At 46.8% G+C, this 27,991-nt stretch overlaps 3 protein-coding genes across 7 annotated transcripts in view; 1 reads left to right on the top strand and 2 right to left on the bottom strand.

Moving 5' to 3' along the window:
• The window catches only part of LOC135334852 (CXXC motif containing zinc binding protein-like), a 171,553-nt gene that overhangs the window by 78,780 nt on the left and 64,782 nt on the right, over positions 1–27,991 (top strand). The gene's annotated exons all lie outside the window — the stretch shown is intronic.
• Positions 34–27,916, bottom strand: LOC135334764 (mucin-2-like). 4 transcript variants are annotated; one of them, XM_064530061.1, is made up of 34 exons: positions 27,733–27,916; positions 26,717–27,082; positions 25,863–26,051; positions 25,623–25,811; positions 25,373–25,567; positions 25,133–25,318; positions 24,894–25,076; positions 24,661–24,837; positions 24,436–24,615; positions 23,885–24,067; positions 23,647–23,823; positions 23,409–23,591; positions 23,053–23,355; positions 22,707–23,003; positions 22,323–22,649; positions 21,662–22,261; positions 21,264–21,614; positions 20,939–21,214; positions 20,654–20,887; positions 20,223–20,525; positions 19,856–20,176; positions 19,496–19,807; positions 19,087–19,446; positions 18,575–18,919; positions 18,201–18,530; positions 17,747–18,046; positions 17,401–17,700; positions 16,345–16,626; positions 15,993–16,199; positions 15,212–15,580; positions 15,017–15,111; positions 14,601–14,945; positions 668–765; positions 34–546 (listed from the first exon to the last, which is right to left on the bottom strand). In XM_064530061.1, the coding sequence occupies exons 1-34, from the start codon at positions 27,815–27,817 to the stop codon at positions 132–134; spliced, it is 9,063 nt and encodes a 3,020-aa protein (XP_064386131.1). In that variant the 5' UTR covers positions 27,818–27,916; the 3' UTR covers positions 34–131. The 4 variants fall into 4 exon arrangements, with proteins under 4 accessions (XP_064386131.1, XP_064386132.1, XP_064386133.1 ...); XM_064530062.1 differs by lacking the exons at positions 14,601–14,945; positions 15,017–15,111; positions 15,212–15,580 and adding exons at positions 1,179–1,273; positions 1,374–1,742 and having other exon boundaries at positions 668–1,107; XM_064530063.1 differs by lacking the exons at positions 14,601–14,945; positions 15,017–15,111; positions 15,212–15,580; positions 15,993–16,199; positions 16,345–16,626 and adding exons at positions 1,179–1,273; positions 1,374–1,742; positions 2,160–2,363; positions 2,510–2,791 and having other exon boundaries at positions 668–1,107.
• Positions 4,362–13,717, bottom strand: LOC135334768 (mucin-2-like). Of its 2 annotated transcripts, none has more exons than XM_064530071.1 (24): positions 13,556–13,717; positions 12,195–12,554; positions 11,374–11,562; positions 11,134–11,322; positions 10,884–11,078; positions 10,644–10,829; positions 10,404–10,586; positions 10,171–10,347; positions 9,946–10,125; positions 9,395–9,577; positions 9,157–9,333; positions 8,919–9,101; positions 8,563–8,865; positions 8,217–8,513; positions 7,833–8,159; positions 7,172–7,771; positions 6,774–7,124; positions 6,449–6,724; positions 6,164–6,397; positions 5,736–6,035; positions 5,355–5,684; positions 4,990–5,310; positions 4,582–4,939; positions 4,362–4,534 (listed from the first exon to the last, which is right to left on the bottom strand). In XM_064530071.1, the coding sequence occupies exons 1-24, from the start codon at positions 13,638–13,640 to the stop codon at positions 4,501–4,503; spliced, it is 6,018 nt and encodes a 2,005-aa protein (XP_064386141.1). In that variant the 5' UTR covers positions 13,641–13,717; the 3' UTR covers positions 4,362–4,500. The 2 variants fall into 2 exon arrangements, with proteins under 2 accessions (XP_064386141.1, XP_064386142.1); XM_064530072.1 differs by having other exon boundaries at positions 10,890–11,078.

Genomic DNA, 27,991 nt, shown 5'->3' with positions numbered 1-27,991 from the left:
CGTGCGGCTACGCCTCGAGGCATAATGACAGGCTATGAAAATGCTATCTATAAACTATATCCGCAAAAAAACTGAAAAATTCTACAATCATGTTGGGAGTATGAATGAGTTAGTGACAAAGTCCATTAGTGTCAGTTAGCATACAGTGGGTCTCCACTGGTCGTGTTGGGGGGAGGGGGGCCATGGGTGGTAGTACTGGGGGGAGGGAGGCCGTGGGTGGTAGTGTTGGGGGGAGGGGGGCCATGGGTGGTTGTGCTGTAGGCAATGCACTCAGTGACCTCAAAGTCACCCCCTGCATCCACTGTCTCCTGTTGTGAGGGTTGTGGAGGGGGTGGAGGGGGTGGTGATGTTTGTTTAGTGGCCATTATAGCAGCCCTGTTCTCATAGCCAGCTGATAGGCCTCCCACCATCTCATACTCCCCTCCACTCGGTTGTTGGAACTTGGATACTTCCTCATATTCATGATCACCCATTTCTATCATCTCGTATGGTTTTATCTCACCAGTACTGACCACACCCTGTAGGGACACGGGGGGTAGAGCACGTCTGCAGGGAGGGGAGGGGGGGCAAGACAGTAAACGTATGAATTCAGAAGCTTATACTTTAGCAGACAACCCATGAACAATTATTATTAACACAGAAGGAATAATAACATTGATACACTCACTTTGTTGTTCTGTGGACGGTCAGCTTCTCTCTCCTGCTCTTGAGCACCAGCACAGCAATCACTATGACTGTAACAGCAATGATAAGGACAATGACCACCCCCACCACTCCACCAATCACTGCAGCTGATGACTCACTACCCACAGGTATAGTGTTACACTCGGTGTCTGCAAGGCTCGATATCTCCACCTGACAAGTCTTGTCCACTTCAATTAGTACGCTCTGTATGGGAATGAATCCATTGGTTTGTATCCAGTCCTGTATGGGAGTGAGGAGTCTGGAATCGGTTAGAGTGGCTCGGAATGTGACAGCTGTGCTGGACTCAGGGAAGCAGCGGAAGCGGGGGGAAGTTATGACCATGCTTGAGAAACCACACCCACAGTGACTCTCCACCTCGGCAGCAAACATACTCCTCACAGCATCTATCCTCCCGTCTTGGTCCTGGGAGAGAGTAATAATAGCTAGTACATGTACAATACAGCATTGTACATTGCATGCATGCATGTACTCACCACCCAGTCAAGACAGTTTCTGATGTTGGTGAGTCTGAGTTGGAACAACACAGAGCGTATGGGGGAGATGGTGGGAGACACCATCAGAGGAGAGGCTGTGGGGATGAAGGAAGATTATTATTATACGAATGAGCTGCATCTGTCAATCAGTAATATTAAACACCCACAGAGTTCCATGCATGCGTGTGTACTCACATTGTGAAGTTCCCCCTGCTCCACTAGCGCCTACACCGACACTGTACTCTGACCCCGGGTCCAGTCCTCCAATGATAGTGCCACTCTTGTCACTGGATACTGTCACTTGTTGAGAGCCTTGTCTCTTACGATTGGGTGTTGCCGTGACAACAGAGTATGTCACTATGTAACTCTGAATGAAGCCATTGGACTGAGCTTTGTTGAGTGGAGTCCAGCTGACATTCATGGCAGTCCCATTAATTCTGTCCACAGTTACCCCGGTAACCACTGGGGGCTGTGTTTGCTCAGTGTAGCAGTCTATCTCAGTGACATCACTACAGCCGACACCACTCACTGCCTCAACACTGACCAGGTACCGGGTAGAGGAAGCTATACACAAGTATGGGGAGAGGAGGGGTACAGTCAGCATGGTAGAATGATGATACATGTATATATAGATAGCTCAAAATAAGTGAACACAGCACACACACAGTATATATATGTTTGCGTACCATAACATTGGTCCAATAACATTAATTTTGAGATTATAGGCCTTTAGATAATAATTATGTTAAAATCAGAAGTCTATTTTCAGCCTTTTTTCGACAAAATACCATGACCTGAAAATAAGAAATTATGGCCTGTTTCAAATTTGGCCTTGATCATGAGCACACCATCTGTTTCTAAGCTTTCAGAAAAATCATAAATATTATTGTTGAAATTGAATCACCAGAACTCTAGTTACAGAGCTGATTCAAATACAGCTTATAAATTATAATACACAACAGCAATCCCTCTAGTACTCACCTAGACCCTCCACAGTGATCGTGGTGATAACGTTCTGACTGTCAAATGGAGTGGAGAGACTGACTGTGTTCCCTACAGCCACTATACTGTACTGTTTGACCTCCACCTGATAACTGAGGACAGGGTCAGTTGGAGGGGACCAGCTCACACTCAGAGTGGAGGGAGAGAGGGAGGAACACACCACATCATTCACTGGCTGGGGGGCTGTATATGAGAGGAGGAAGTATCAATGCAACAGCTGGAACACTAGCTCTATAGGAGGGACCACCCTCCCTAACAATAGTCCTAGCTCTATAGGAGGGACCACCCTCCCTAACAATAGTCCTGTCAATGGCTAACAAGTAACTCACTGGTGTTCTGTATGGTGATGGTTGAGTTGGTACAGAGATTGATGATATTGACTTGTGGTACATTCACACAAGCCATACAAGTGTACTCTCCCTCAGTCATCACAGAGGTCAAGTTGAGAATGTTGTCAGAGTCCACAATGTCTCCACCCGGCCCCCTCCACATGAAGGTGGGTGTGGCTACAAAGTTATCAATGACAGATGCAGTACAGGTGATGGAGGACACTTGTCCACAACGCTCCTCCCTCACAGGCACACCAGTCAACACCTCAGGAGGGGGGGCATCTGAGAGACGGGGGAGGAAGTAAAGTACCACTAATATAGACATAGTAATTTCAGATTTTTGTCTGGTGAAAAAAGGCCATACTTTCAAAGTATTAGAAAAAAGTGTAATGAGATTCATACTTTTTTAATTGCGTTTTATTATTATTACAAATTTGCTAAAATTAGTACCCGTTTATAATAGTAACATTAAGGTATAACATTAGAATAAACATACTGATTAAAATCTACTGTATTGTACTAACTGTACTATTATTGGAAACTGAATCATGAAAGCCTTCACTAACGCCCACTCACTCACCTAGTACATCGAGGGTGTAAGTATCAGAGTCTGAGCCATTGTTGATGAATGTTGAGATGTTTGTAGGGCGTACAGTGACAGTGCAAGTGTAGTCTCCGCTGCTCTGTGCTGGTAGGTCCACTGGTGAGAGTGTGAGAGCAGCACTATCACTGGAGGCTATGAGGTTGGGTCCAGTCCAGGAGTAGTCCAGAGTCACAGCAGTCGTCACTACACTAGTGTCATAGCTAGCGTTACAGGAGAGGGTGTGGCTAGTGCCATGATAGACAGGGGTGGGTGAGGACACACTCACAGTGGGTGGGGGGACTGTGGGGGGTAGGATAAAGGACTATGAGGCTATGACACTGCTTACTGTCCACTGTGAGGGCTATAGAGTTGCTGCCAGTGCTAGTGATGTCCACTGCAGGTATGTTGATAGTGGCAGTACATGTGTACTGAGTGGCGTTGGTTGTGAAGAGGGGGTCAAAGGTCAGTGTGTTGGTACGGCCATTGAGTACCCCAGATAGTGACTGGTCAGACAGTGTCCACTGTATGAGTGGCTCCACAGAGAGAAGGTCCTCCACTGAGACTGAGCAGGTGAGGTTGAGGGAGGACCCAGCCAGCACTGGTAGGGGACTACTGGGTGATATCTCCACAACAGGGACTGGGAGGACTGCAGGGAGAGACAATGATAATGATGGAACAAATCATACAGTTAAATGTAGATCACTCACCATCCACAGTAAGGGTGAATGTTCCAGTGGTAGGGTTGCTAGTGATAATGTACTCTGAGTTATCAGCTGCTCCAACAGATGCAGTACATGTGTATAGGCCAGCATCTATCAGAGCCAGTGGGGTAATGGCTACAGCAATGCTGTTGGGTTCAGGAAAGGTTGTACTAGCCCTACTCCCGTCAGCACCAGGTCCAGTTAGAGCTCTGTTGATTGATATCGATGTGTCCACTCCAGTTTCATCACTAGTAACCTCACAGTTAATGGCCAGACCAGTAGTTCCCTCATAGAGTGTGGTAGACCGACTAGCATTCACTAACACAGTGAGTGGAGGGGAGACTAGGAGAGAGGCACAGGTTACCAATGACTACACACACACATGCACGAACTTACTCATGACCCTCACAGCAGACACTCTCCTCACGTTGTGGTCCACCACATCAGCTCCAGGAATAGTGAGGTTCACACTGCATGTGTACAGTCCAGCTTGACTAGTCATGATGGAGGTGAACATGAGAGTAGAGGTCAGAGAAAGGTCATTCGTACTAGACACTCCCATCACAGAAGCACCACTCGTCTCTCCAGTGATGGGGGATCCATTGTTATCAAACCACTCAACTTCTAACAAAGAATCTGATGCAAGATCTTCATCTCTGGTAGCCATACACTGGAGAGAGTAAGAGCTGCTGGCAGCAACAGTCATATCAGCAACAAGAATAACTCTTTGTACAGGAAAATCTGGAGAGAAATGATCATCATTATTGTAATGCATATCATGTGCTTACCTTCCACTATGCCTACTGACAGTGGCAGTGGTTCCAGTGATGTATGTGGGCTGGTTGGGAACTATAGAGAAACTGCAGGTGTAGTTACCAGAGTCAGAGAGCCTTGCATTTATAGTTCTGAACAACACGCTTGTCATATACAATGGTGGAGTGGTTCCACTCATTATAGCATCAGTGAAAGTGAGTCTTGCCCCATCAGGAACGAGTGGTTGGTTGTCTTTGACCCAGGTACTAGTCACAGTGAGAGGACTGTCTACAGCAGGATCCAATTCCAGTCTGCACACAAGATCCAGTTCCAAGCCAGTACTGAAATCACTGTCAAATGGATCACCTCTCAGAGTGATGGCAACAGGAGAGACTGCGGACACAGACAAAGAGTGTGAGGACAGTACACACACACACACTTACTCTGCACATTGACGATGGTGGAGTCACTGCTCTGCACACTGGATGATATGTCTGCTGCAGGAATATTGTAACCTGCTACACACACGTACACACGGCCATGACTGGTCCTCAGAGGGTCAAAGGTCACCATAGTGTTATACTCTAACACAGTCGAGGTGTTGGTGACAGTGACATCATCATCAGGCGAGACCACACCCACCCATGATATAGTGGGTGGAGTCACTAGTGGGGTAGGGGGCGTGGCAGTACAGAGGAGAGATAGGGAGGAGCCTGCCACAGAGTCACCAGACACACTGATCATCACCACAGGGGGTAGGGGGGCTGTGGGGGGTAATGTAACACTTGTTGAGTGGTAACAACCTTACCTTGTACAGTGATGGGGACAGTGGCACTTCCCTCAGGACTGTCTGTGACAGCAAACTCTCCAACAACATTCACAGTAGCCCTACAAGTGACCCCAGTGTAGCGAGTGCTCAGTATAGGGATGGTGAGAGTGTTGGTGAAGGTTGGTACACTACCAGTGGCAGTGGAGGGAATGGTGATGGGATCACTGTCAGTGGAGATCTCCCACACAATGTCCACTACCACATTCAAGTCCACAGCATTATCCACAGTGATGGTACAGGTGAGTGTGAGTGATGTACCAGCAGTGAGGGGTGATGGAGGTGTGGTCAGAGTCACTTCAGGAGTGGGGACTGTGTGGGCGGACACATTAATGGAATATTAGTGTAAGAGAATGCACTCACTGTCCACAGTGATTGAGTGTGTCTGCACATCAGTGAGTGGTTGTTGAAGGGCTGGAGACACTAGCTGACCAGTACAAGTGTAGGTAGCAGCTTGCAAGGTCCTCAGAGGAGAGAAGGTCAGAGTGGAGGCATCACCAGAGGAGCTGACTAGGAGATCATTCCCACTAACTGTCCACACTGCAGTGGGTGGGTTGACTAATCCACTGATACTCAGAGATACCTCACAACGCAACGAGTACTCAGAGCCAGCAGTGGGGGAACCAACAGGAGTGATGGTGAAGTCAAGAATGTCAGGAGGCACTGTATAAATAAATTGATTAATTGGCAACATTATTACACGCTTGTGTTTACGTAGAAACAAATTACATGTACAGTGCATAACATCAATTAACGTACAGACATATGTACTCAAATGCATACCAACTCACCTATTACAATAAAATTGATGACCTCTGACCCCCCAGGAGCTCTACAGATAAGAGTGGATCCATGCATGCCATCACTGACCAGAGGTATAGTGTAGTCTAGCTCTGATCCAGTTCCAGTGGCTAGTACACTCATGTCAGAGTCCAGCCATTCTATAGTACCAGTCAGGTCACTCTCACAAGTGAGGGTGGCAGACTGACCCACCGTCAGCTGTGGGGGGTCTATGATACGAACACCTGCACAGGGGGGAGGGCTGAATGATACATACACAAACAGCTACAACTCACCACCTATCCGTATAGTCCCAGTGTTGGAGGTTCCTCTGCTGTTGTTGACCGTACAGGTGAAGTTACCCACCAGATCAGCGATGGTAGTAGCAGTCAGGACATTCTCATAGGTAGCAGTGGCTGTGTTGGTGACAGTTTGTGTGAGAGTGTATCCAGTAGAGACAGTAACTCCATCCCTGGTCCACACTACTTCACTAGCTGGACCACCATTAGACACACAGGTCAGAGTGAGAGAGCCTCTACTAAACACCAGCTCATCAGGTATAGTGGGAGCACCTGCACAGTACACACACGTACTACAGGCACATGTTAGACTACTACTCACCTTGTCCCTCAGGGTAGAGTCCGATGTGGATGGTCTGATCAGAGCTCTCTGACACTGGAATCAGACAGCGGTAGATCCCAGCAGCTGGTGTTAAAGAACTGTCTCTATTGAGTGACACACGACTGGGGTTGCGTGACATGTAGAGCATGGAAGTTGACTCTGAGGAGACAACATTGTCCCCAGTAGGACTCAACCATCGCCCTGCCCCCATTGGACCCACAGTGTCGGACAGTCTACAGCAATCTTCATAAGGGGTGAGGCAATGAAGAGCTGTCAGGTCCTCTCCAAACTGGTCTGGTCTGATGACAGAGTTGTCAGGTAAGAGCTCTCCATTAACAAGGAAACTCACATCTGCAATAACAATATTACAATAACAATACATGAACACAAGCACATACCAGTCGCAGGGTCAGTTGTATGAGTGATGGTTTGACTGCTGGGTCCAGATCCACTGCCACTGTTGGGGATAACTCTTATCGTATAATCAGTTCTTGGGAAGACAGAGAATGTGAACTCTCTTCTGTCAGTTCCAGAGACAGTATTGACAGTATTAGGAGGAGTATAGACAACACTGTAGCCAGTGATGTCACTGTTCTTGCTAATACAAGGCACTCTATCCCATTGGATGGTGATGGAGATCGGACTAGATCTAGAGGTGTTGAGTCTCAAGTTCTGTACAGGGGCATTAGGAGCAGCTGGTAAAGTAGTAGCTGTCTCCAACACAGGTGAACTGGTACCAGCTCCATTGGTCCCAGTGATGGTCAACTGGTAGTCACTGAACTCTTGTAGTCGAAATATACTACCAAAAGTAAATGTTGGTACATCTCCATTGAGCCTTTCTTGAGAAATGATAGAGATATGCTCAGGGCAGTCTCCACGATAGTCGAGGTCGAGGGTGTATCTAGTAACCAGTTCATTTGGTGGTTGTGTCCATGAGAAGGTGAGGGTGGTGGTGGTACTACCAGTCACAGTCACACTGGGGGCAGAGGGGACACCATCTGGGGGACAATGATATCACTAACGTTGACACTATCTCACAAGCAATGGATAGTAACTCACAGACAGTGATGCTCCTGCTGTCAGATCCCTCACTACTGGGGCTTACTTGAGGGTAGGCCGTTGTTGTACTCACACTAGCTCTGCATATGTAGTCACCACTGTCTCCTGTCACAGTATTGGTGAGGGGAACAGAGAGAGTGGTAGATCCTCCTGATAGAGGTCCACTGACTGAGAAGAACCCTATTCCTCTGGGGCCATCCCACTCCACACTGGCAGTCACTGGCACATCCACCACTGATGAGTCCACACTCACACTACACACAAGAGTGGGGGAGGTGGTGGCAAACAGATTACCAGGATCCAGAATAGAGACACTCGGAGTGAGAACTGGATGGGGGAATGAGAACACAATAGAACACTATACTGACAATCTAACACACTCACTCTGAATGGTGAGGCTTTGTGATCCACTATCCACTTCCTGGGGAGTGTTGAGATGGGGGGAGGTGACGGTTGCCTGGCAGCTGTACTGTCCACTGTCAGACAATACCAGGGTCTCAAAGGTCAGTATGGGATTGGCTTGTGTTGCTCTAATCCTAGTCTGTCCGGGATTGTCTTGAGTGAACTGGTAGGTGATGGTTGGATTCAGAGAATCCCCTCCAGTCAGGGTACATGCGAGGGAGTAGCTCTGACCAGCCATTGGAGAGGGGGCCAGTGTTAGGGTGGCCATTAGAGTGGGTACTAGTGGGTGGACAGTATAATACATTACTAGAGTAGATATCATCCTTACCTCCCACAGTGACATCAGTGGAGGGGCTGCTAGCAGTGACTGTATCCACGGTAACCTGACATATGTAGGCCCCCTGGTGTGATTGTTGTATTGGACTGAAGGTGAGAGTGTTGGTGTAGGGGGAGGTGGTCTCTTCACCCCCCACAATGTTCCTAGTACCCCCCACAGTGATCACACTCCCATCCTGGGACCATTGGAAGGTGGGCGTGGCAGATGATCCCATCACAGTGGCAGTACAAGTGATAGAATAGCTCAGTCCTGGAGATGGTGTTCCAAGAACTGCCAGAGAGTCCACCATCAGTACTGTGGGAGTTAGGAGTACATGGAATGAAGCATCAGTGTGTACATGTACATACCTATGCAGGTTGGATCAGGCTCAGTGCTCCATCCACTGGCAGTACACATCCTCTCTGTTATCCCCACCAGCTGATAGCCAGCAGTAGTGCAGCTGTAGGTAGCCATTGAGTCAATACCTCTGGGAATGGTGTCACTGTACACTATATTGCCATTGTCTGGTTCAGAGAGGTCCGGACAAACCACTGTGGAGAATGTCACTCACACGTACACAATTCAACCAACGATTACCACACTCACATTCACAAGTGGCACTGTCACTCCAGGTTCTATCAATTTGACAGGTCATATTACCAACCACCATGTAGCCAGTGGAACAAGTGTACGTTGCCATGGTACCCACTGGTCTGCTATCTTTGGACCCCATATCATACACAACACTTCCAGTGACTGGTTCAACCAGGTCCATGCAAACCACTACAGGTTGGAATAGGCGACATCAATAGAAAGCAATCTATTTAGTAATGCATGAACATACCAACACAGATTGGAGGTGACCCACTCCAATCCCCATCACTCCCACACGTCCTCACTGCCTCTCCAACCAGGCTGAGGCTAGCGTCACAAGCGTGAGTAGCAGTAGTATTCACTGGTCTGTTGTCAGGTGATCCAATATTGTAGACTATGCCTCCGTTGTTGATGGTGAGATCAAGGCATAGAACTGAGAAGAGGATACAGAAGGAGTGATTAATTATCATCCATGCCGAGAATATAGGTGAAAATGGGCACTAACGTTGCATCCATATATAATGATGCTAAGCTATTTATTATACAGCATAGCAGCAAATGTTCGCTATTTGGCTCGAGAGCCCTCAGAAGACATTTTTGCGGTTCAATGCCAGGAAACCACACCCACCAATAACTTTGCATGTGAAATACCGCTGCGTGGGAGTTTATCCCAATTTTGATTATCTCGTTAACTGCTCTGCCTTTGTAAACGCAAATTTTGCATCTCACGTGAACACATATTATTGTAATCGGTATTCTGAACACACAGTAATGTTAAGTACATGTGTTAGTTCAACTAACGATTGCAAACAGGTAGAGATGTACTCCATCCACTGACAGCCACACAATTCCTCGTACTAGCACCACTCAGTTCATAGCCAGTGTCACAAAAGTAAGTGGCCATTGCTCCAATTGGTGGAGGGTCAGTAGAAGTGGAGTAGGCCACCATTCCATTGGAGAGGAGCTCACGAGGACACGGGGCTGTGGAGGATGTCAGATATGGGGATCATTTTATAATTATCTCACTATCACAAGTTGGTGCAGCTCCACTCCACAACATAGCGTCCTGACATGTTCTAGTCATATCACCAACAATGTTGTAGCCAGTGTTACAGGTGTAAGTAGCAGTCATCATGAAGGTGGTTCCAGAGGATGTGTCCACTGCTCCATTGGTGGGGTCAGTGAGGACACCACAGTCAACAGCTGGAAAGATGTTAATAAACACCATATAGATCTTGCACATGTAACTAGAGAATTACGTTGACAAGTGATGTCATCTCCACTCCATGTTCTGTTAGACTGACAGGTCCTAGTAGTAGTGGATGAGGACAGTTGGTACCCAGTGTCACAGCTGTGTGTAGCCACTGTTCCCTCTAGTATGATGGAGGTAGCTGGATCGAAGCTGATCATTCCATTGGAGAGGATGAGGTCAGGACAGATGGCTGTGGGGGGTCTTACAATCAACACACTGTCAGCACATATACACTCATCCCCCTCACCAGTACAGACAGGGTCATCTCCAGTGCTCCATCCACTGACACTACACATCCTCACCATCAGTCCAGTCACCTGGTAGCCAGTGGTACAGGTGTAGGTAGCCGTGGAGCCATCAGCTCTGGGGGTGGTGGTTGGGTTGTAAGTGATCCCTCCATTGGCTGGGAGGGTGAGGTCTGGACAAGCCGGTACTGCAACAAAATAATAGTATAATGTTACATTCACTATCCACTGAATGGAGTCACATTCACAAGTTGGATCAGTCCCACTCCACACTCCACCACCCTCACAAGTCCTAGTCATATCACCAGTCACCATGTATCCAGTGATACAGGTGTAGGTGGCCACAGTGTTCAATGGTCTAGCGTTCATGCTCTCCATATCATAGGCTATCATTCCATTGGTTGGAGCAGTCAAGTCAGAGCAGGTGGCGAGAGTGGCTGGAGAAAAAAACACACAAGAGATTGACACAGTATACAATTTAACAATCCTCACTTGTACAAGTTGGTTCACTGCCATCCCAAACACCAGCACTACACGTCCTCATTGAGGTACCAGTTAGTTCAAAGCCAGTGTCACAAGAGTAGGTGGCCACAGTAGTAACTCGTCTGTAGCTATTAGCTGATACAGTGTTGTAGCTGATCACTCCATTCTGTAGATCAGTGAGGTCTGGACAGGCACTCCCTGTGAGATAATGAGAATGGTTGATACTGTATGTGTGAGGAGGTCCCATACCTGCACACACCAGAGGTGACCCAGACCAGACACCCACATTACTAGTCACTCCACAGGTCCTGGTACTGAGGTCAGTAGTGAGGGCAGACCCAGCCTCGCAGGTGTGAGTGGCCACAGTGTCCCTACCCAGTGTTGGGTCAGAGTAGGAGATCACTCCATCCATCAGTGGTGGGAGGGAGGGGCACAGAACTGGAGAACATAACTTGAACATCTCAATAAAGTGTTGTGTGCCTACATGTATAATACTATTTTCTGGGCTGTGAAATTACAATGCACATGCATGCATGTATATACTGTATTTACTTGATTAAACGCCCGGGCGTTTATTTCAGATCGAAGTCTTTAGAGGGGGCGTTTAATCCAGGAGGGCGTTTATTGTTATGTCTACTCCAAAACTCTTGCACAGCAGCAGTTACTGTGCTCTTCTTGGGCTGCTGTCTCAGCTTAAATTTAAGTCATAAGAGTGCCTTCTGTGTCGGTATCTCTCTCTCTGCCATCGATGCATCATAAAAAGTATTATTATTCTATGCTGCCATGGGTTCCATGTGCTATTTCAGCTCTACCCACAGTGCCACGCCCCGTATATGGGCGATTATTTAAGATGGGCGTTTATTGACAAAGACAGAGCTTTTACCCTGGGCGTTTAAACGAGATGGGCGTTTATTCAAGGAGGGTGTTTAATCACGGTACATGTAAATTGTTGGGTAGGGTAATTTGGCTATAGCTAACCACTTGTAAAGGTCTGAAACTGAAAATTATAGTATAGGCATACATCAATCAACAGTGTATGTTTCCTTTACCCACCCAAACAATCCACTCACCCAGGTTAGCACAGAAGGTCATCTCTACTTCTGCACTAGTTGGTACAGTACAACAGTAGGACCCGGTTGGAGTGAGGGGGTTGATAGCTTGTCTACGGTTTAGATTAATGAGCTGAGGACCACTCCTGTTAATGTAGAACTGCTGTCCACCACCATTGTTCGGTATCACACTCCCATCAGGATACGTCCACTGTCCCAGTCCTCCCTGACCATTGTTCTCAGCAAAACTTCTACAGCAGCCAGTGTAGACAGTGTGACAGGTGAGAGAAGGGAGACCACCATCAGCACCCTCTCCAATGTCAGTGATGAGGATCTCAGTATTGTTAGTAGTAATGTTGGTTGATCCCAGGGTGAACCAAACTGCATATAATTAGACCAATAACAATACCAACGTACTGAGGCATAAATTTTACCATTAAAGCCCCACACAAAATTAATATTTATTGAATAATCATAAGCACCACAGACTTGGATTATACACATTTTTTGTGTATATAGTTTGCGCAATGCATGCAATCATAGGAAACGGAAGTACCCTCGAATAAACAAGCACGCTTACACTAATAAACACACTTTAGTAATAAAATACCCTAAAATAGCACATATCTTTCACTGGGTGTGTATTTAAATATGAGTGTTGAGTTACCCAGAAAAATAGGATAGTTTCGAGGCCTCTGTGTAGAACGTCATGCAGGTGCACCACTTCTGTTTCAAATCCCTGTCTCTCCCTTATTTACATGTATGATGCAATTATCCACACTGTTTAATGTGGTTAGAGGTTTTACACACGTAAAACGACGCATTCATATCACAATGTCCGTAGTGGTATATATATAGTGATCTGAGTTGCCTGTAATAATTATACCGTCCTGGTTTTGCGATGGCATACAAACTGAACAATACTGCATGTATAATATATGTGACAGGCTCTGGGAAAACCAGACTATTGGAGCAGACTAAAATATGTGTGATTAATGTACCAAATAATAGAGCAGAGCATTGCCTACACAATGATATGCTTAGTGTTCACATACCTAGTTTCATACCCGAGTCATGCGCGTTGAAAACTCGAAGCCGTAAAATGTAGTATCGAGAAAAACGACTCTCAAAGATTGCTTAATTAGGAAAAATAAGGTAATAGCGAAATTTTGGACGAAGCGTTTCGATGGAAAGAGTTGGATTTAGAGCATCAGATTTTACAGAGAGGTAGTAGAAGGACTGTAGATACTTATACATCAATAACATTTTATTTGAGATTTTATACTGTAGGCATAAATTTAGCTGTAGCTCAATACTAAATTCTGCTCCAATAGTCTGGTTTTCCCAGAGCCTGTCACATATACTAATATATACGGTCATACTTGGCTGTCCAGAGACCATTGCTCCAGTAGCTATCAGCATCAACAGTACTGTACCACCAAGACTCATGGCTGCTTTATAGTACATATACACCTCAGGATCAGTCCACACAGGATCAGTCCACACAGTGAAATTGACTCAGTACTCTTCCTTAATAGTTTCAGTCCATGCCAGTTCTGCATAGTGTATGCATGCATGAGTATATATAGCATGCATGCATGGGTTGTGGATATCGAGTATCAGTATGGGTATGAAACATCACACTTTGTGAAGCTGGGTGCGGCTAATTAATGAGACCAGCATGCATATCTGCGGCGTGAACTCGAGGGGCTGGTTTATTTTAGTTTTTGCTATGTGATCATAACTTAATGACTACATGTACAAAATGACAGGCTATGCAAATGCTATCTATAAACTAAAAGAAAATTTGTATCTGCAAAAAACTGAAAAATTCTACAATCATGTTGAGAGTGTATGAATGAGTTAGTGACAAAGTCCATTAGTGTCAGTTAGCATATAGTGGGTCTCCACTGGTCGTGTTGGGGGGAGGGGGGCCATGGGTGGTCGTGCTGTAGGCAATGCACTCAGTGACCTCAAAGTCACCCCCGGCATCCACTGTCTCCTGTTGTGAGGGTTGTGGAGGGGGTGGAGGGGGTGGTGATGTTTGTTTGGTGGCCATTATAGCAGCCCTGTTCTGGTAGCCAGCTGATGGGCCTCCCACCATCTCATACTCCCCTCCACTCGGTTTCTGGAACTTGGATACTTCCTCATATTCATGATCACCCATTTCTATCATCTCGTAAGGTTTTATCTCACCCGTACTGACCACACCCTGTAGGGACACGGGGGGTAGAGCACGTCTACAGGGGGGGGGGCAAGACAGTGAACGTATGAATTCAGAAGCTTACAATTATTATTAACAGAGAAGGAATAATACACTCACTTTGTTGTTCTATGGACGATCAGTTTCTCTCTCCTACTCTTGAACACCAGCACGGCAATCACTATGACTGTAATGGTAACAGCAACGATAAGGACAATGACCACTCCTCCCACCACTCCACCAATCACTGCAGCTGATGACTCACTACCCACAGGTATAGTGTTACACTCGGTGTCTGCAAGGCTCGATATCTCCACCTGACAAGTCTTGTCCACTTCAATTAGTACGCTCTGTATGGAAATGAATCCATTGGTTTGTATCCAGTCCTGTATGGGAGTGAGGAGTCTGGAATCGGTTAGAGTGGCTCGGAATGTGACAGCTGTGCTGGACTCAGGGAAGCAGCGGAAGCGGGGGGAAGTTATGACCATGCTTGAGAAACCACACCCACAGTGACTCTCCACCTCGGCAGCAAACATACTCCTCACAGCATCTATCCTCCCGTCTTGGTCCTGGGAGAGAGTAATAATAGCTAGTACATGTACAATACAGCATTGTACATTGTATGCACGCATGTACTCACCACCCAGTCAAGACAGTTTCTGATGTTGGTGAGTCTGAGCTGGAACAACACAGAGCGTATGGGGGAGATGGTGGGAGACACCATCAGAGGAGAGGCTGTGGGGATGAAGGAAGATTATTATTATACGAATGAGCTGCATCTGTCAATCAGTAATATTAAACACCCACAGAGTTCCATGCATGCGTGTGTACTCACATTGTGAAGTTCCCCCTGCTCCACTAGCGCCTACACCGACACTGTACTCTGACCCCGGGTCCAGTCCTCCAATGATAGTACCACTCTTGTCACTGGATACTGTCACTTGTTGAGAGCCTTGTCTCTTACGATTGGGTGTTGCTGTGACAACAGAGTATGTCACTATGTAACTCTGAATGAAGCCATTGGACTGAGCTTTGTTGAGTGGAGTCCAGCTGACATTCATGGCAGTCCCGTTGAGTCTGTCCACAGTTACCCCGGTAACTACTGGGGGCTGTGTTTGCTCAGTGTAGCAGTCTATCTCAGTGACCTCACTACAGCCGACACCACTCACTGCCTCAACACTGACCAGGTACCGTGTAGAGGGAACTATACACAAGTATGGGGAAGAGGGGGAGTACAGTCAGCATGGTAGAATGACAATACTGTAGCTCACAAAACAAGTAAACACAGCACACACACAGTATACAGTATTATGTTTTACGTTGGTCCAATAACGTTAATTTTGAAATTTTATAGGTATAGGCCTTCAGATGATAATTATGTCAAAATAAGAAGTCTATTTTCAGCCTTTTTTCGACAATAATTATATCATGATCTGAAAATAGGAAATTATGGCCTGTTTCAAATTTGGGATTTGAGCATACCATCTGAAAGAGCTCCTTCTAAAGTTTCAGAAAAATCATAAAATCGTTGAAATTGGACATCAGAACTCTAGTTACAGAGCCGATTTAAAATACAGCTTATAAATATAATACACAACAATCTCTCTAGTACTCACCTAGACCATCCACAGTGATCGTGGTGATAACGTTCTCACTGTCAAATGGAGTAGAGAGACTGACTGTGTCCACTGTACTACCCTCTAGACTGTACTGTTTGACCTCCACCTGATAACTGAGGACAGGGTCAGTTGGAGGGGACCAGCTCACACTCAGAGTGGAGGGAGAGAGGGAGGAACACACCACATCACTCACTGGCTGGGGGGCTGTATATGAGAGGAGGGGTATCAATGCAACAGCTGGAACACTAGCTCTATAGGAGGGACCACCCTCCCTAACAATAGTCCTAGCTCTATAGGAGGGACCACCCTCCCTAACAATAGTCCTGTCAATGGCTAACAAGTAACTCACTGGTGTCCTGTATGGTGATGGTTGAGTTGGTACAGAGATTGGTGATATTGACTTGTGGTACATTCACACAAGCCATACAAGTGTACTCTCCTCCAGTCATCACAGAGGGAGAGTTGAGAATGTTGTCAGAGTCCACAATGTCTCCACCCGGCCCCCTCCACATGAAGGTGGGTGTGGCTACAAAGTTATCAATGACAGATGCAGTACAGGTGATGGAGGACACTTGTCCACAACGGCCCACCCTCACAGGCACACCAGTCAACACATCAGGAGGGGGAGCAGCTGAGGGAGAGGGGGGAGGAAGTAAAGCATCACTATTATAGACATAGATTTTTCTATGGTGAAAAAAAGGCCATACTCTCAATTTACATTTACAATTTGTATAGGATATACCACACCTAAGAGGAGGATATATGGGGTGCATATCCTCCGAGTAGGTGTGGCATATCTGACTTATACCACGTGAGCGCAGCACTATAAAAGGACCTCCCCCTAGCAACAATTCTCCACGATTTTGCAGCCGTCAAAGAGCTAGTTGAGCAACATGTTGACTCCAGATGCTCAAGAGCTTCTTTGGTCCAAGCGTTGACCATTCGACGTCCCTTACTGGAGTTGCAAGTTCTTCTTGGATAAAATGTATCTAAACCGCGCCCATGGACCCATGGAAGCTTAGCCATCTTGTTGGAGAGCACCTTCCGTGTTTCTGCCGTCGCTTTGAGTCTTAGTACTGTCAAGCATGGCTCTTTTCTAACTTCTTGAACAAATGAAAAAACTAAAAAACAACTTGAAAAACTGTGCATGCCTGGGGCTGTATGCTAATATTCTATATATCCTACAGCTGTTGACCAATGAGATCAATTAGTGGTGACGTAAGTGTGGTTGGTATAAGTAATGAGATTCATACTTTTTGCATGGACTATACTTAATTTAGCGTTAATTACAAATTAGTACCTTAAGAATAATTATTATACTGATTAAAATCACTAACAACTGCTACCTACTGTACTAGCTGCTATTGGAAACTGAAAGCCCACTAAAACCACATCATTCACTCACCTAGTACAGTGAGGTTGTAAGTATCAGAGTCTGTGGCAGGGTTGATGAATGTTGAGACTGCTGGGATAACGCTGACAGTGCAAGTGTAGTCTCCGCTGCTCTGTGCTGGTAGGTCCACTGGTGAGAGTGTGAGAGCAGCACTATCACTGGAGGCTATGAGGTTGGGTCCAGTCCAGGAGTAGTCCAGAGTCACAGCAGTCGTCACTACACTAGTGTCATAGCCAGCGTTACAGGAGAGGGTGTGGCTAGTGCCATGGTAGACTGGGGTGGGTGAGGACACACTCACAGTGGGAGGGGAGACTGTGGGGGGTAGGATAAAGGACTGTGAGGCTATGACACTGCTTACTGTCCACTGTGAGGTTAGTAGAGTTGCTGCCAGTACTAGTGATGTCCACTGCAGGTATGTTGATAGTGGCAGTACATGTGTACTGAGTGGCGTTGGTTGTGAAGAGGGGGTCAAAGGTCAGTGTGTTGGTGCGGCCATTGAGTATCCCAGATAGTGACTGGTCAGACAGTGTCCACTGTATGAGTGGCTCCACAGAGAGAAGGTCCTCCACTGAGACTGAGCAGGTGAGGTTGAGGGAGGACCCAGCCAGCACTGGTAGGGGACTACTGGGTGATATCTCCACAACAGGGACTGGGAGGACTGCAGGGAGGAACATTACAGCACAGTCAAGTAGATAGAGCCATGAACACACACGCGAACACACACGCACACGCACACGCACACGCACACGCACACGCACACGCACCACACGCACATGCACACACACACACACACACACACACGACTAACGTACCCTCCACAGTTATGCTCAGAGTGTCTGTATTGGTGGCTGACATAATGTACATATTGTTGGGTTCAGAGTTCACAGTAGCAGAGCATGTGTAGGTCCCAGTGTCACCGAGACTCAGCACTTGAATGGCCTCCTCCACAATAATCACACCATCACTGACAGTGTCACTAGTCGTGTCTCTGTCAACACCTCCAGTTATATCTCGTGTCACACTAGTGGTTGTGTCCACTCCAGCGTTGTCAGGGGTAACCATACAGCGTAGGACCTGACCAGTAGTTCCCTCATACAGTGTGGCAGACCGACTAGCACTGATCATCACTTGAGGGGTATTGACTGGAGGGGGGGTCACACACACAGGGATAATGAGAGGGGCTTACTCTGCACAGTGACCACTGATGAGCTCAGGATGCTCTGATCAGTGATGGTGGTGTCAGGTATAGTATGGTTGACTCTACACGTGTAGGGACCAGCTTGAGATGTCTGGAGACTGGGGAAGATCAGAAAGCTGATGAGGGTAGGGTCAGTAGTGATGTCAGTGACTCCTGTTATCATGACATCACTAGTCTCTCCAGTTATGAGTACACCATCAGGATTGAACCACTCCACCTCCAGTGTGGTACCATCAGCCTGGTCATCTCCTCTCACTCCTTGACACATTAGAGTGTGCTCAGAGCCAGCTAGCACTGTGGAGTTAGAGCTGATCGAGGCAGCAAAATTAGCCGCTGTATAGTAACAAGGGGGGGTGGATTTAAATCATAATGCTAAAACTACAACAGGTCAGATTAACAATGTAAGCACACACACAGTACACATACTATACACTGCTGTCTACTAAATGTACACACAAATACACTGTACTGTATAGACCACGGTTACAGCCCTCCCTCACCTCCCACAGTGAGTGTGGTGGATGTGTTGGTGGTGGTTCCAGTGATGAAGGTATCACTCTGAGGCACTACACTGGCCTCACACTCATACAAGGTGTCATTGCCAATAAAATCTCTTGTCAATGGTTGGAACTCCAACAAACTAGTGTACACCTGGTCATCGCTAGTCATAGGGAAGTCCCCCACAGTGAGTTGGTCTCCAGTGGTCAGTACGACCCCCTCCCTCCGCCAGATGGGGTCAAGATTCACCACAGTATCAACAGCTGATGATAGAGTGACCTCACAACCCAGGGTCAGAAACAGGCCAACAGTGTAGCAATCCATCATGGGGTCAAAGGTGAACCTGGCATCAGGCCTTGGGACTGTGGAATAGGAATCAATAAGAGCCATTGGAATGAGACAGAGACCTACTTTGCACATTGATGGTGGTGGAGTCACTGCTCTGTACACTGGATGCTATGTTCGCTGCAGGAATATTGTAACCTGCTACACACACGTACACACCACCACGACTGGTCCTCAGGGGGTTAAAGGTCAGTCTAACGCTAGCTGAGGGGTCAGAGGTGTCTGGAATAACGGTATCAGCTAGGTCTTGTTGTATCCATGAGATAGTAGGCGGAGTCACTAGTGGGATAGGGGGCGTGGCAGTACAGAGGAGAGAGAGGTAGGAGCCTGCCACAGAGTCACCAGACACACTGATCATCACCACAGGGGGTGGGGGGACTGTTGGGGGGAGTCGTTACATGTATACAGTCATGTGTGTACACTTACCCTCTACTGTGAAGACTACAGAAGCTGATTCTTGAGAGCTGGACAACACAAAGGGATCAGCAAATGATCTTCTCACAGTAGCCCTACAAGTGACCCAAGTGTAGCGAGTGCTCAGTATAGGGATGGTGAGAGTGTTGGTGAAGGTTGGTACATTACCAGTGGCAGTGGTGATGGGATCACTGTCAGTGGAGATCTCCCACACAATATCCACTACAACGTTCAAGTCCACAGCTGTATCTACAGTGATGGTACAGGTGAGAGAAGAGGGTGTGCCGGCAGTCAAGGAAGTGGGTGTGGTCAACGAGACTCCAGGGGTGGGGACTGGAGGGAGAAGGTTATTAATAGACTGAGATATTCATTGACTTACTTGTCACCATGACAGCACGTTGTGTCTGATCCTCCATCACCTGATCAAGTGCAGGAGACACTAACTGACCAACACAAGTGTAGCCAGCTCTACCATGACTGGTCCTCAGAGGAGAGAAGGTCAGAGTGGAGGCATCACCAGAGGAGATGACAGTGAAGTCATTATCAGTAGCTGTCCACACTGCAGTGGGTGTGTTGACTAGTCCACTGATACTCAGAGAGACCTCACAAAGCAACGAGTACTCAGAGCCAGCAGTGGGGGAACCAACAGGAGTGATGGTGAAGTCAAGAATGTCAGGAGGCACTGTATAAATAAATTGATTAATTGGCAACATTATTACACGCTTGTGTTTACGTAGAAACAAATTACATGTACAGTGCATAACATCAATTAACGTACAGACATACATACTCAAATGCATACCAACTCACCTATTACAATAAAATTGATGACCTCTGACCCCCCAGGGGCTCTACAGATAAGAGTGGATCCATGCATGCCATCACTGACAGTGTCTATAGTGTAGTCTAGCTCTGATCCTGTTCCAGTGGCTAGTACACTCATGTCAGAGTCCAGCCATTCTATAGTGCCAGGCACATCACTCTCACAAGTGAGGGTGGCAGACTGACCCACCGTCAGCTGTGGGGGGTCTATGATACGAACACCTGCACAGGGGGGAGGGCTGAATGATACATACACAAACAGCTACAACTCACCACCTATCCGTATAGTCCCAGTGTTGGAGGTTCCTCTGCTGTTGTTGACCGTACAGGTGAAGTTACCCACCAGATCAGCGATGGTAGTAGCAGTCAGGACATTCTCATAGGTAGCAGTGGCTGTGTTGGTGACAGTTTGTGTGAGAGTGTATCCAGTAGAGACAGTAACTCCATCCCTGGTCCACACCACCTCACTAGCTGGACCACCATTAGACACACACGTCAGAGTGAGAGAGCCTCTACTAAACACCAGCTCATCAGGTATAGTGGGAGCACCTGCACAGTACACACACGTACTACAGGCACATGTTAGACTACTACTCACCTTGTCCCTCAGGGTAGAGTCCGATGTGGATGGTCTGATCAGAGCTCTCTGACACTGGAATCAGACAGCGGTAGATCCCAGCAGCTGGTGTTAAAGAACTGTCTCTATTGAGTGACACACGACTGGGGTTGCGTGACATGTAGAGCATGGAAGTTGACTCTGAGGAGACAACATTGTCCCCAGTAGGACTCAACCATCGCCCTGCCCCCATTGGACCCACAGTGTCGGACAGTCTACAGCAATCTTCATAAGGGGTGAGGCAATGAAGAGCTGTCAGGTCCTCTCCAAACTGGTCTGGTCTGATGACAGAGTTGTCAGGTAAGAGCTCTCCATTAACAAGGAAACTCACATCTGCAATAACAATATTACAATAACAATACATGAACACAAGCACATACCAGTCACAGGGTCAGTTGTATGAGTGATGGTTTGACTGCTGGGTCCAGATCCACTGCCACTGTTGGGGATAACTCTTATCGTATAATCAGTTCTTGGGAAGACAGAGAATGTGAACTCTCTTCTGTCAGTTCCAGAGACAGTATTGACAGTATTAGGAGGAGTATAGACAACACTGTAGCCAGTGATGTCACTGTTCTTGCTAATACAAGGCACTCTATCCCATTGGATGGTGATGGAGATCGGACTAGATCTAGAGGTGTTGAGTCTCAAGTTCTGTACAGGGGCATTAGGAGCAGCTGGTAAAGTAGTAGCTGTCTCCAACACAGGTGAACTGGTACCAGCTCCATTGGTCCCAGTGATGGTCAACTGGTAGTCACTGAACTCTTGTAGTCGAAATATACTACCAAAAGTAAATGTTGGTACATCTCCATTGAGCCTTTCTTGAGAAATGATAGAGATATGCTCAGGGCAGTCTCCACGATAGTCGAGGTCGAGGGTGTATCTAGTAACCAGTTCATTTGGTGGTTGTGTCCATGAGAAGGTGAGGGTGGTGGTGGTACTACCAGTCACAGTCACACTGGGGGCAGAGGGGACACCATCTGGGGGACAATGATATCACTAACGTTAACACTATCTCACAAGCAATGGATAGTAACTCACAGACAGTGATGCTCCTGCTGTCAGATCCCTCACTACTGGGGCTTACTTGAGGGTAGGCCGTTGTTGTACTCACACTAGCTCTGCATATGTAGTCACCACTGTCTCCTGTCACAGTATTGGTGAGGGGAACAGAGAGAGTGGTAGATCCTCCTGATAGAGGTCCACTGACTGAGAAGAACCCTATTCCTCTGGGGCCATCCCACTCCACACTGGCAGTCACTGGCACATCCACCACTGATGAGTCCACACTCACACTACACACAAGAGTGGGGGAGGTGGTGGCAAACAGATTACCAGGATCCAGAATAGAGACACTCGGAGTGAGAACTGGATTGGGGAATGAGAACACAATAGAACACTATACTGACAATCTAACACACTCACTCTGAATGGTGAGGCTTTGTGATCCACTATCCACTTCCTGGGGAGTGTTGAGATGGGGGGAGGTGACGGTTGCCTGGCAGCTGTACTGTCCACTGTCAGACAATACCAGGGTCTCAAAGGTCAGTATGGGATTGGCTTGTGTTGCTCTAATCCTAGTCTGTCCGGGATTGTCTTGAGTGAACTGGTAGGTGATGGTTGGATTCAGAGAATCCCCTCTAGTCAGGGTACATGCGAGGGAGTAGCTCTGACCAGCCATTGGAGAGGGGGCCAGTGTTAGGGTGGCCATTAGAGTGGGTACTAGTGGGTGGACAGTATAATACATTACTAGAGTAGATATCATCCTTACCTCCCACAGTGACATCAGTGGAGGGGCTGCTAGCAGTGACTGTATCCACGGTAACCTGACATATGTAGGCCCCCTGGTGTGATTGTTGTATTGGACTGAAGGTGAGAGTGTTGGTGTAGGGGGAGGTGGTCTCTTCACCCCCCACAATGTTCCTAGTACCCCCCACAGTGATCACACTCCCATCCTGGGACCATTGGAAGGTGGGCGTGGCAGATGATCCCATCACAGTGACAGTACAAGTGAGAGAATAGCTCAGTCCTGGAGATGGTGTTCCAAGAACTGCCAGAGAGTCCACCATCAGTGCTGTGGGAGTTAGGAGTACATGGAATGAAGCATCAGTGTGTACATGTACATACCTATGCAGGTTGGATCAGTCCCAGTGCTCCATCCACTGGCAGTACACATCCTCTCTGTTATCCCCACCAGCTGATAGCCAGCAGTAGTGCAGGAGTAGGTAGCCATTGAGTCAACACCTCTGGGAATGGTGTCACTGTACACTATATTGCCATTGTCTGGCTTAGCAAGGTCCGGACAAACCACTGTGGAGAATGTCACTCACACGTACACAATTCAACCAACGATTAACACACTCACATTCACAAGTGGCACTGTCACTCCAGGTTCTATCAATTTGACAGGTCATATTACCAACCACCATGTAGCCAGTGGAACAAGTGTACGTTGCCATGGTACCCACTGGTCTGCTATCTTTGGACCCCATATCATACACAACACTTCCAGTGACTGGTTCAACCAGGTCCATGCAAGCCACTACAGGTTGGAATAAGTGACATTAATAGAAAGCAATCTATTTAGTAATGCATGAACATACCAACACAGATTGGAGGTGACCCACTCCACTCTCCAGTACTTCCACACGTCCTCACAGCCTCTCCAACCAGGCTGAGGCTAGCGTCACAAGCGTGAGTAGCAGTAGTATTCACTGGTCTGTTGTCAGGTGATCCAATATTGTAGACTATGCCTCCGTTGTTGATGGTGAGATCAAGGCATAGAACTGAGAAGAGGATACAGAAGGAGTGGTTAATTATCATCCATGCCGAGAATATAGGTGAAAATGGGCACTAACGTTGCATCCATATATAATGATGCTAAGCTATTTATTATACAGCATAGCAGCAAATGTTCGCTATTTGGCTCGAGAGCCCTCAGAAGACATTTTTGCGGTTCAATGCCAGGAAACCACACCCACCAATAACTTTGCATGTGAAATACCGCTGCGTGGGAGTTTATCCCAATTTTGATTATCTCGTTAACTGCTCTGCCTTTGTAAACGCAAATTTTGCATCTCACGTGAACACATATTATTGTAATCGGTATTCTGAACACACAGTAATGTTAAGTACATGTGTTAGTTCAACTAACGATTGCAAACAGGTAGAGATGTACTCCATCCACTGACAGCCACACAATTCCTCGTACTAGCACCACTCAGTTCATAGCCAGTGTCACAAAAGTAAGTGGCCATTGCTCCAATTGGTGGAGGGTCAGTAGAAGTGGAGTAGGCCACCATTCCATTGGAGAGGAGCTCACGAGGACACGGGGCTGTGGAGGATGTCAGATATGGGGATCATTTTATAATTATCTCACTATCACAAGTTGGTGCAGCTCCACTCCACAACATAGCGTCCTGACATGTTCTAGTCATATCACCAACAATATTGTACCCAGTGTTACAGGTGTAGGTAGCAGTCATCATGAAGGTGGTTCCAGAGAATGTGTCCACTGCTCCATTGGTGGGGTCGTCCAGGGAACCACAGTCAACAACTGGAAGGATGTTAATAAACACCATATAGATCTTGCACATGTAACTAGAGAATTACGTTGACAAGTGATGTCATCTCCACTCCATGTTGTGTCAGACTGACAGGTCCTAGTAGATGGGGATGAGGACAGTTGGTACCCAGTGTCACAGCTGTGTGTAGCCACTGTTCCCTCTAGTATGATGGAGGTAGCTGGATCGAAGCTGATCATTCCATTGGAGAGGATGAGGGCAGGACAGATGGCTGTGGGGGGTCTTACAATCAACACACTGTCAGCACATATACACTCATCCCCTCACCAGTACAGACAGGGTCATCTCCAGTGCTCCATCCACTGACACTACACATCCTCACCATCAGTCCAGTCATCTGGTAGCCAGTGGTACAGGTGTAGGTAGCCGTGGAGCCATCAGCTCTGGGGGTGGTGGTTGGGTTGTAAGTGATCCCTCCATTGGCTGGGAGGGTGAGGTCTGGACAAGCCGGTACTGCAACAAAATAATAGTATAATGTTACATTCACTATCCACTGAATGGAGTCACATTCACAAGTTGGATCAGTCCCACTCCACACTCCACCACCCTCACAAGTCCTAGTCATATCACCAGTCACCATGTATCCAGTGATACAGGTGTAGGTGGCCACAGTGTTCAATGGTCTAGCGTTCATGCTCTCCATATCATAGGCTATCATTCCATTGGTTGGAGCAGTCAAGTCAGAGCAGGTGGCGAGGGTGGCTGGAGAAAAAAACACACAAGAGATTGACACAGTATACAATTTAACAATCCTCACTTGTACAAGTTGGTTCACTGCCATCCCAAACACCAGCATTACACGTCCTCATTGAGGTACCAGTTAGTTCAAAGCCAGTGTCACAAGAGTAGGTGGCCACAGTAGTAACTCGTCTGTAGCTATTAGCTGATACAGTGTTGTAGCTGATCACTCCATTCTGTAGATCAGTGAGGTCTGGACAGGCACTCCCTGTGAGATAATGAGAATGGTTGATACTGTATGTGTGAGGAGGTCCCATACCTGCACACACCAGAGGTGACCCGGACCAGACACCCACATTACTAGTCACTCCACAGGTCCTGGTACTGAGGTCAGTAGTGAGGGCAGACCCAGCCTCACAGGTGTGAGTGGCCACAGTGTCCCTACCCAGTGTTGGGTCAGAGTAGGAGATCACTCCATCCATCAGTGGTGTGAGGGAGGGGCACAGAACTGGAGAACACAAAACATCTCAATAAAGTGTTGTGTGCCTACATGTATAATACTATTTTCTGGGCTGTGAAATTACAATGCACATGCATGCATGTATATACTGTATTTACTTGATTAAACGCCCGGGCGTTTATTTCAGATCGAAGTCTTTAGAGGGGGCGTTTAATCCAGGAGGGCGTTTATTGTTATGTCTACTCCAAAACTCTTGCACAGCAGCAGTTATTGTGCTCTTCTTGGGCTGCTGTCTCAGCTTAAATCTATTTCTCAGCTTAAATTTAAGTCATAAGAGTGCCCTCTGTGTCGGTATCTCTCTCTCTCTGCCATCGATGCATCATAAAAAGTATTATTATTCTATGCTGCCATGGGTTCCATGTGCTATTTCAGCTCTACCCACAGTGCCACGCCCCGTATATGGGCGATTATTTAAGATGGGCGTTTATTGACAAAGACAGAGCTTTTACCCTGGACGTTTAAACGAGATGGGCATTTATTCAAGGAGGGTGTTTAATCACGGTACATGTAAATTGTTGGGTAGGGTAATTTGGTGCTTATAGCTATAATAGCTAACCACTTATAATTAATTGGTCTGAAACTGAAAATTATAGTATAGGCATACATCAATCAACAGTGTATGTTTCCTTTACCCACCAAAACAATCCACTCACCCAGGTTAGCACAGAGGGTCATCTCTCCTCCACTGGTTGGTACAGTACAACAGTAGGACCCGGTTGGAGTGAGGGGGTTGACATTCTCTCTACGGCCTAGTCTGATGAGCTGAGGGCCATTCCTGTTAATGTAGAACTCATCTCCAGCCATCGTTGAGGCACCATTGCCCAGTATCACCCTCCCATCAGGAAACGTCCACTGTCCCAGTGGTCCATTACCACCGTTCTCTATGCCACTTCTACAGCAGACACCGTCAGTACGACAGAAGAGAGAAGGGAGACTACTATCAGCATCCTCTCCAATGGTAGTGATGGGGATCTCAGTATTGTTAGTAGTGATGGTGGTTGATCCCAGGGTGAACCAAACTGCATATAATTAAACCAATAACAATTATTATCATTGCCAACGTACTGAGGCAAAATTTTAACAGATCTGGTCTATATTCAAATGACTAAAGCGCCACACAAAATTAATATTTATTGAATAATCATAAACGCCACAGACTTGGATTATACACATTTTTTGTGTATATAGTTTGCGCAATGCATGCAATCACAGGAAACGGAAGTACCCTCAGATAAACAAGCACGCTTACACTAATAAACACACTTTAGTAATAAAATACCCTAAAATAGCACATATCTTTCACTGGGTGTGTATTACAAATATGAGTGTTATAAATTGCTGAAAAAAACGATATCTCAAGGAAACACAACTTTCTTATTCGAGCGAATTACCCGGAAAAATAGGATAGTTTCGAGGCCTCTGTGTAGAACGTCATGTAGGTGCACCACTTCTGTTTCAAATCCCTGTCTCTCCCTTATTTACATGTATGATGCAATTATCCACACTGTTTAATGTGGTTAGAGGTTTTACACACGTAAAACGACGCATTCATATCACAATGTCCGTAGTGGTATAATTATGTATATGATCTGGGTTTCCTGTAATAATTATACCGTCCTGGTTTTGCGATGGCATACAAACTGAACAATACTGATATATACGGTCATACTTTGCTGTCCAGAGACCATTGCTCCAGTAGCTATCAGCATCAACAGTACTGCACCACCAAGACTCATGGCCATGGCTGCATACATATACACCTCAGGATCAGTCCACACAGGATCAGTCCACACAGTGGTTGACTCAGTACTCTTCCACTGAGCTTAATAGTTTCAGTCCATGCCAGTTCTGCATATCTGCATAGTGCATGCATGCATGAGTATATATAGCATGCATGGGTTGTGGATATCGAGTATCAGTATGCATGA

Source organism: Halichondria panicea, chromosome 4 (genome assembly GCF_963675165.1).
Source record: "Halichondria panicea chromosome 4, odHalPani1.1, whole genome shotgun sequence".
NCBI classification, from domain to species: Eukaryota; Metazoa; Porifera; class Demospongiae; order Suberitida; family Halichondriidae; genus Halichondria; species Halichondria panicea.
The sequence above is the reverse complement of the archived record's forward strand: the minus strand, read 5'-3'. Positions and strand labels throughout refer to the sequence as shown.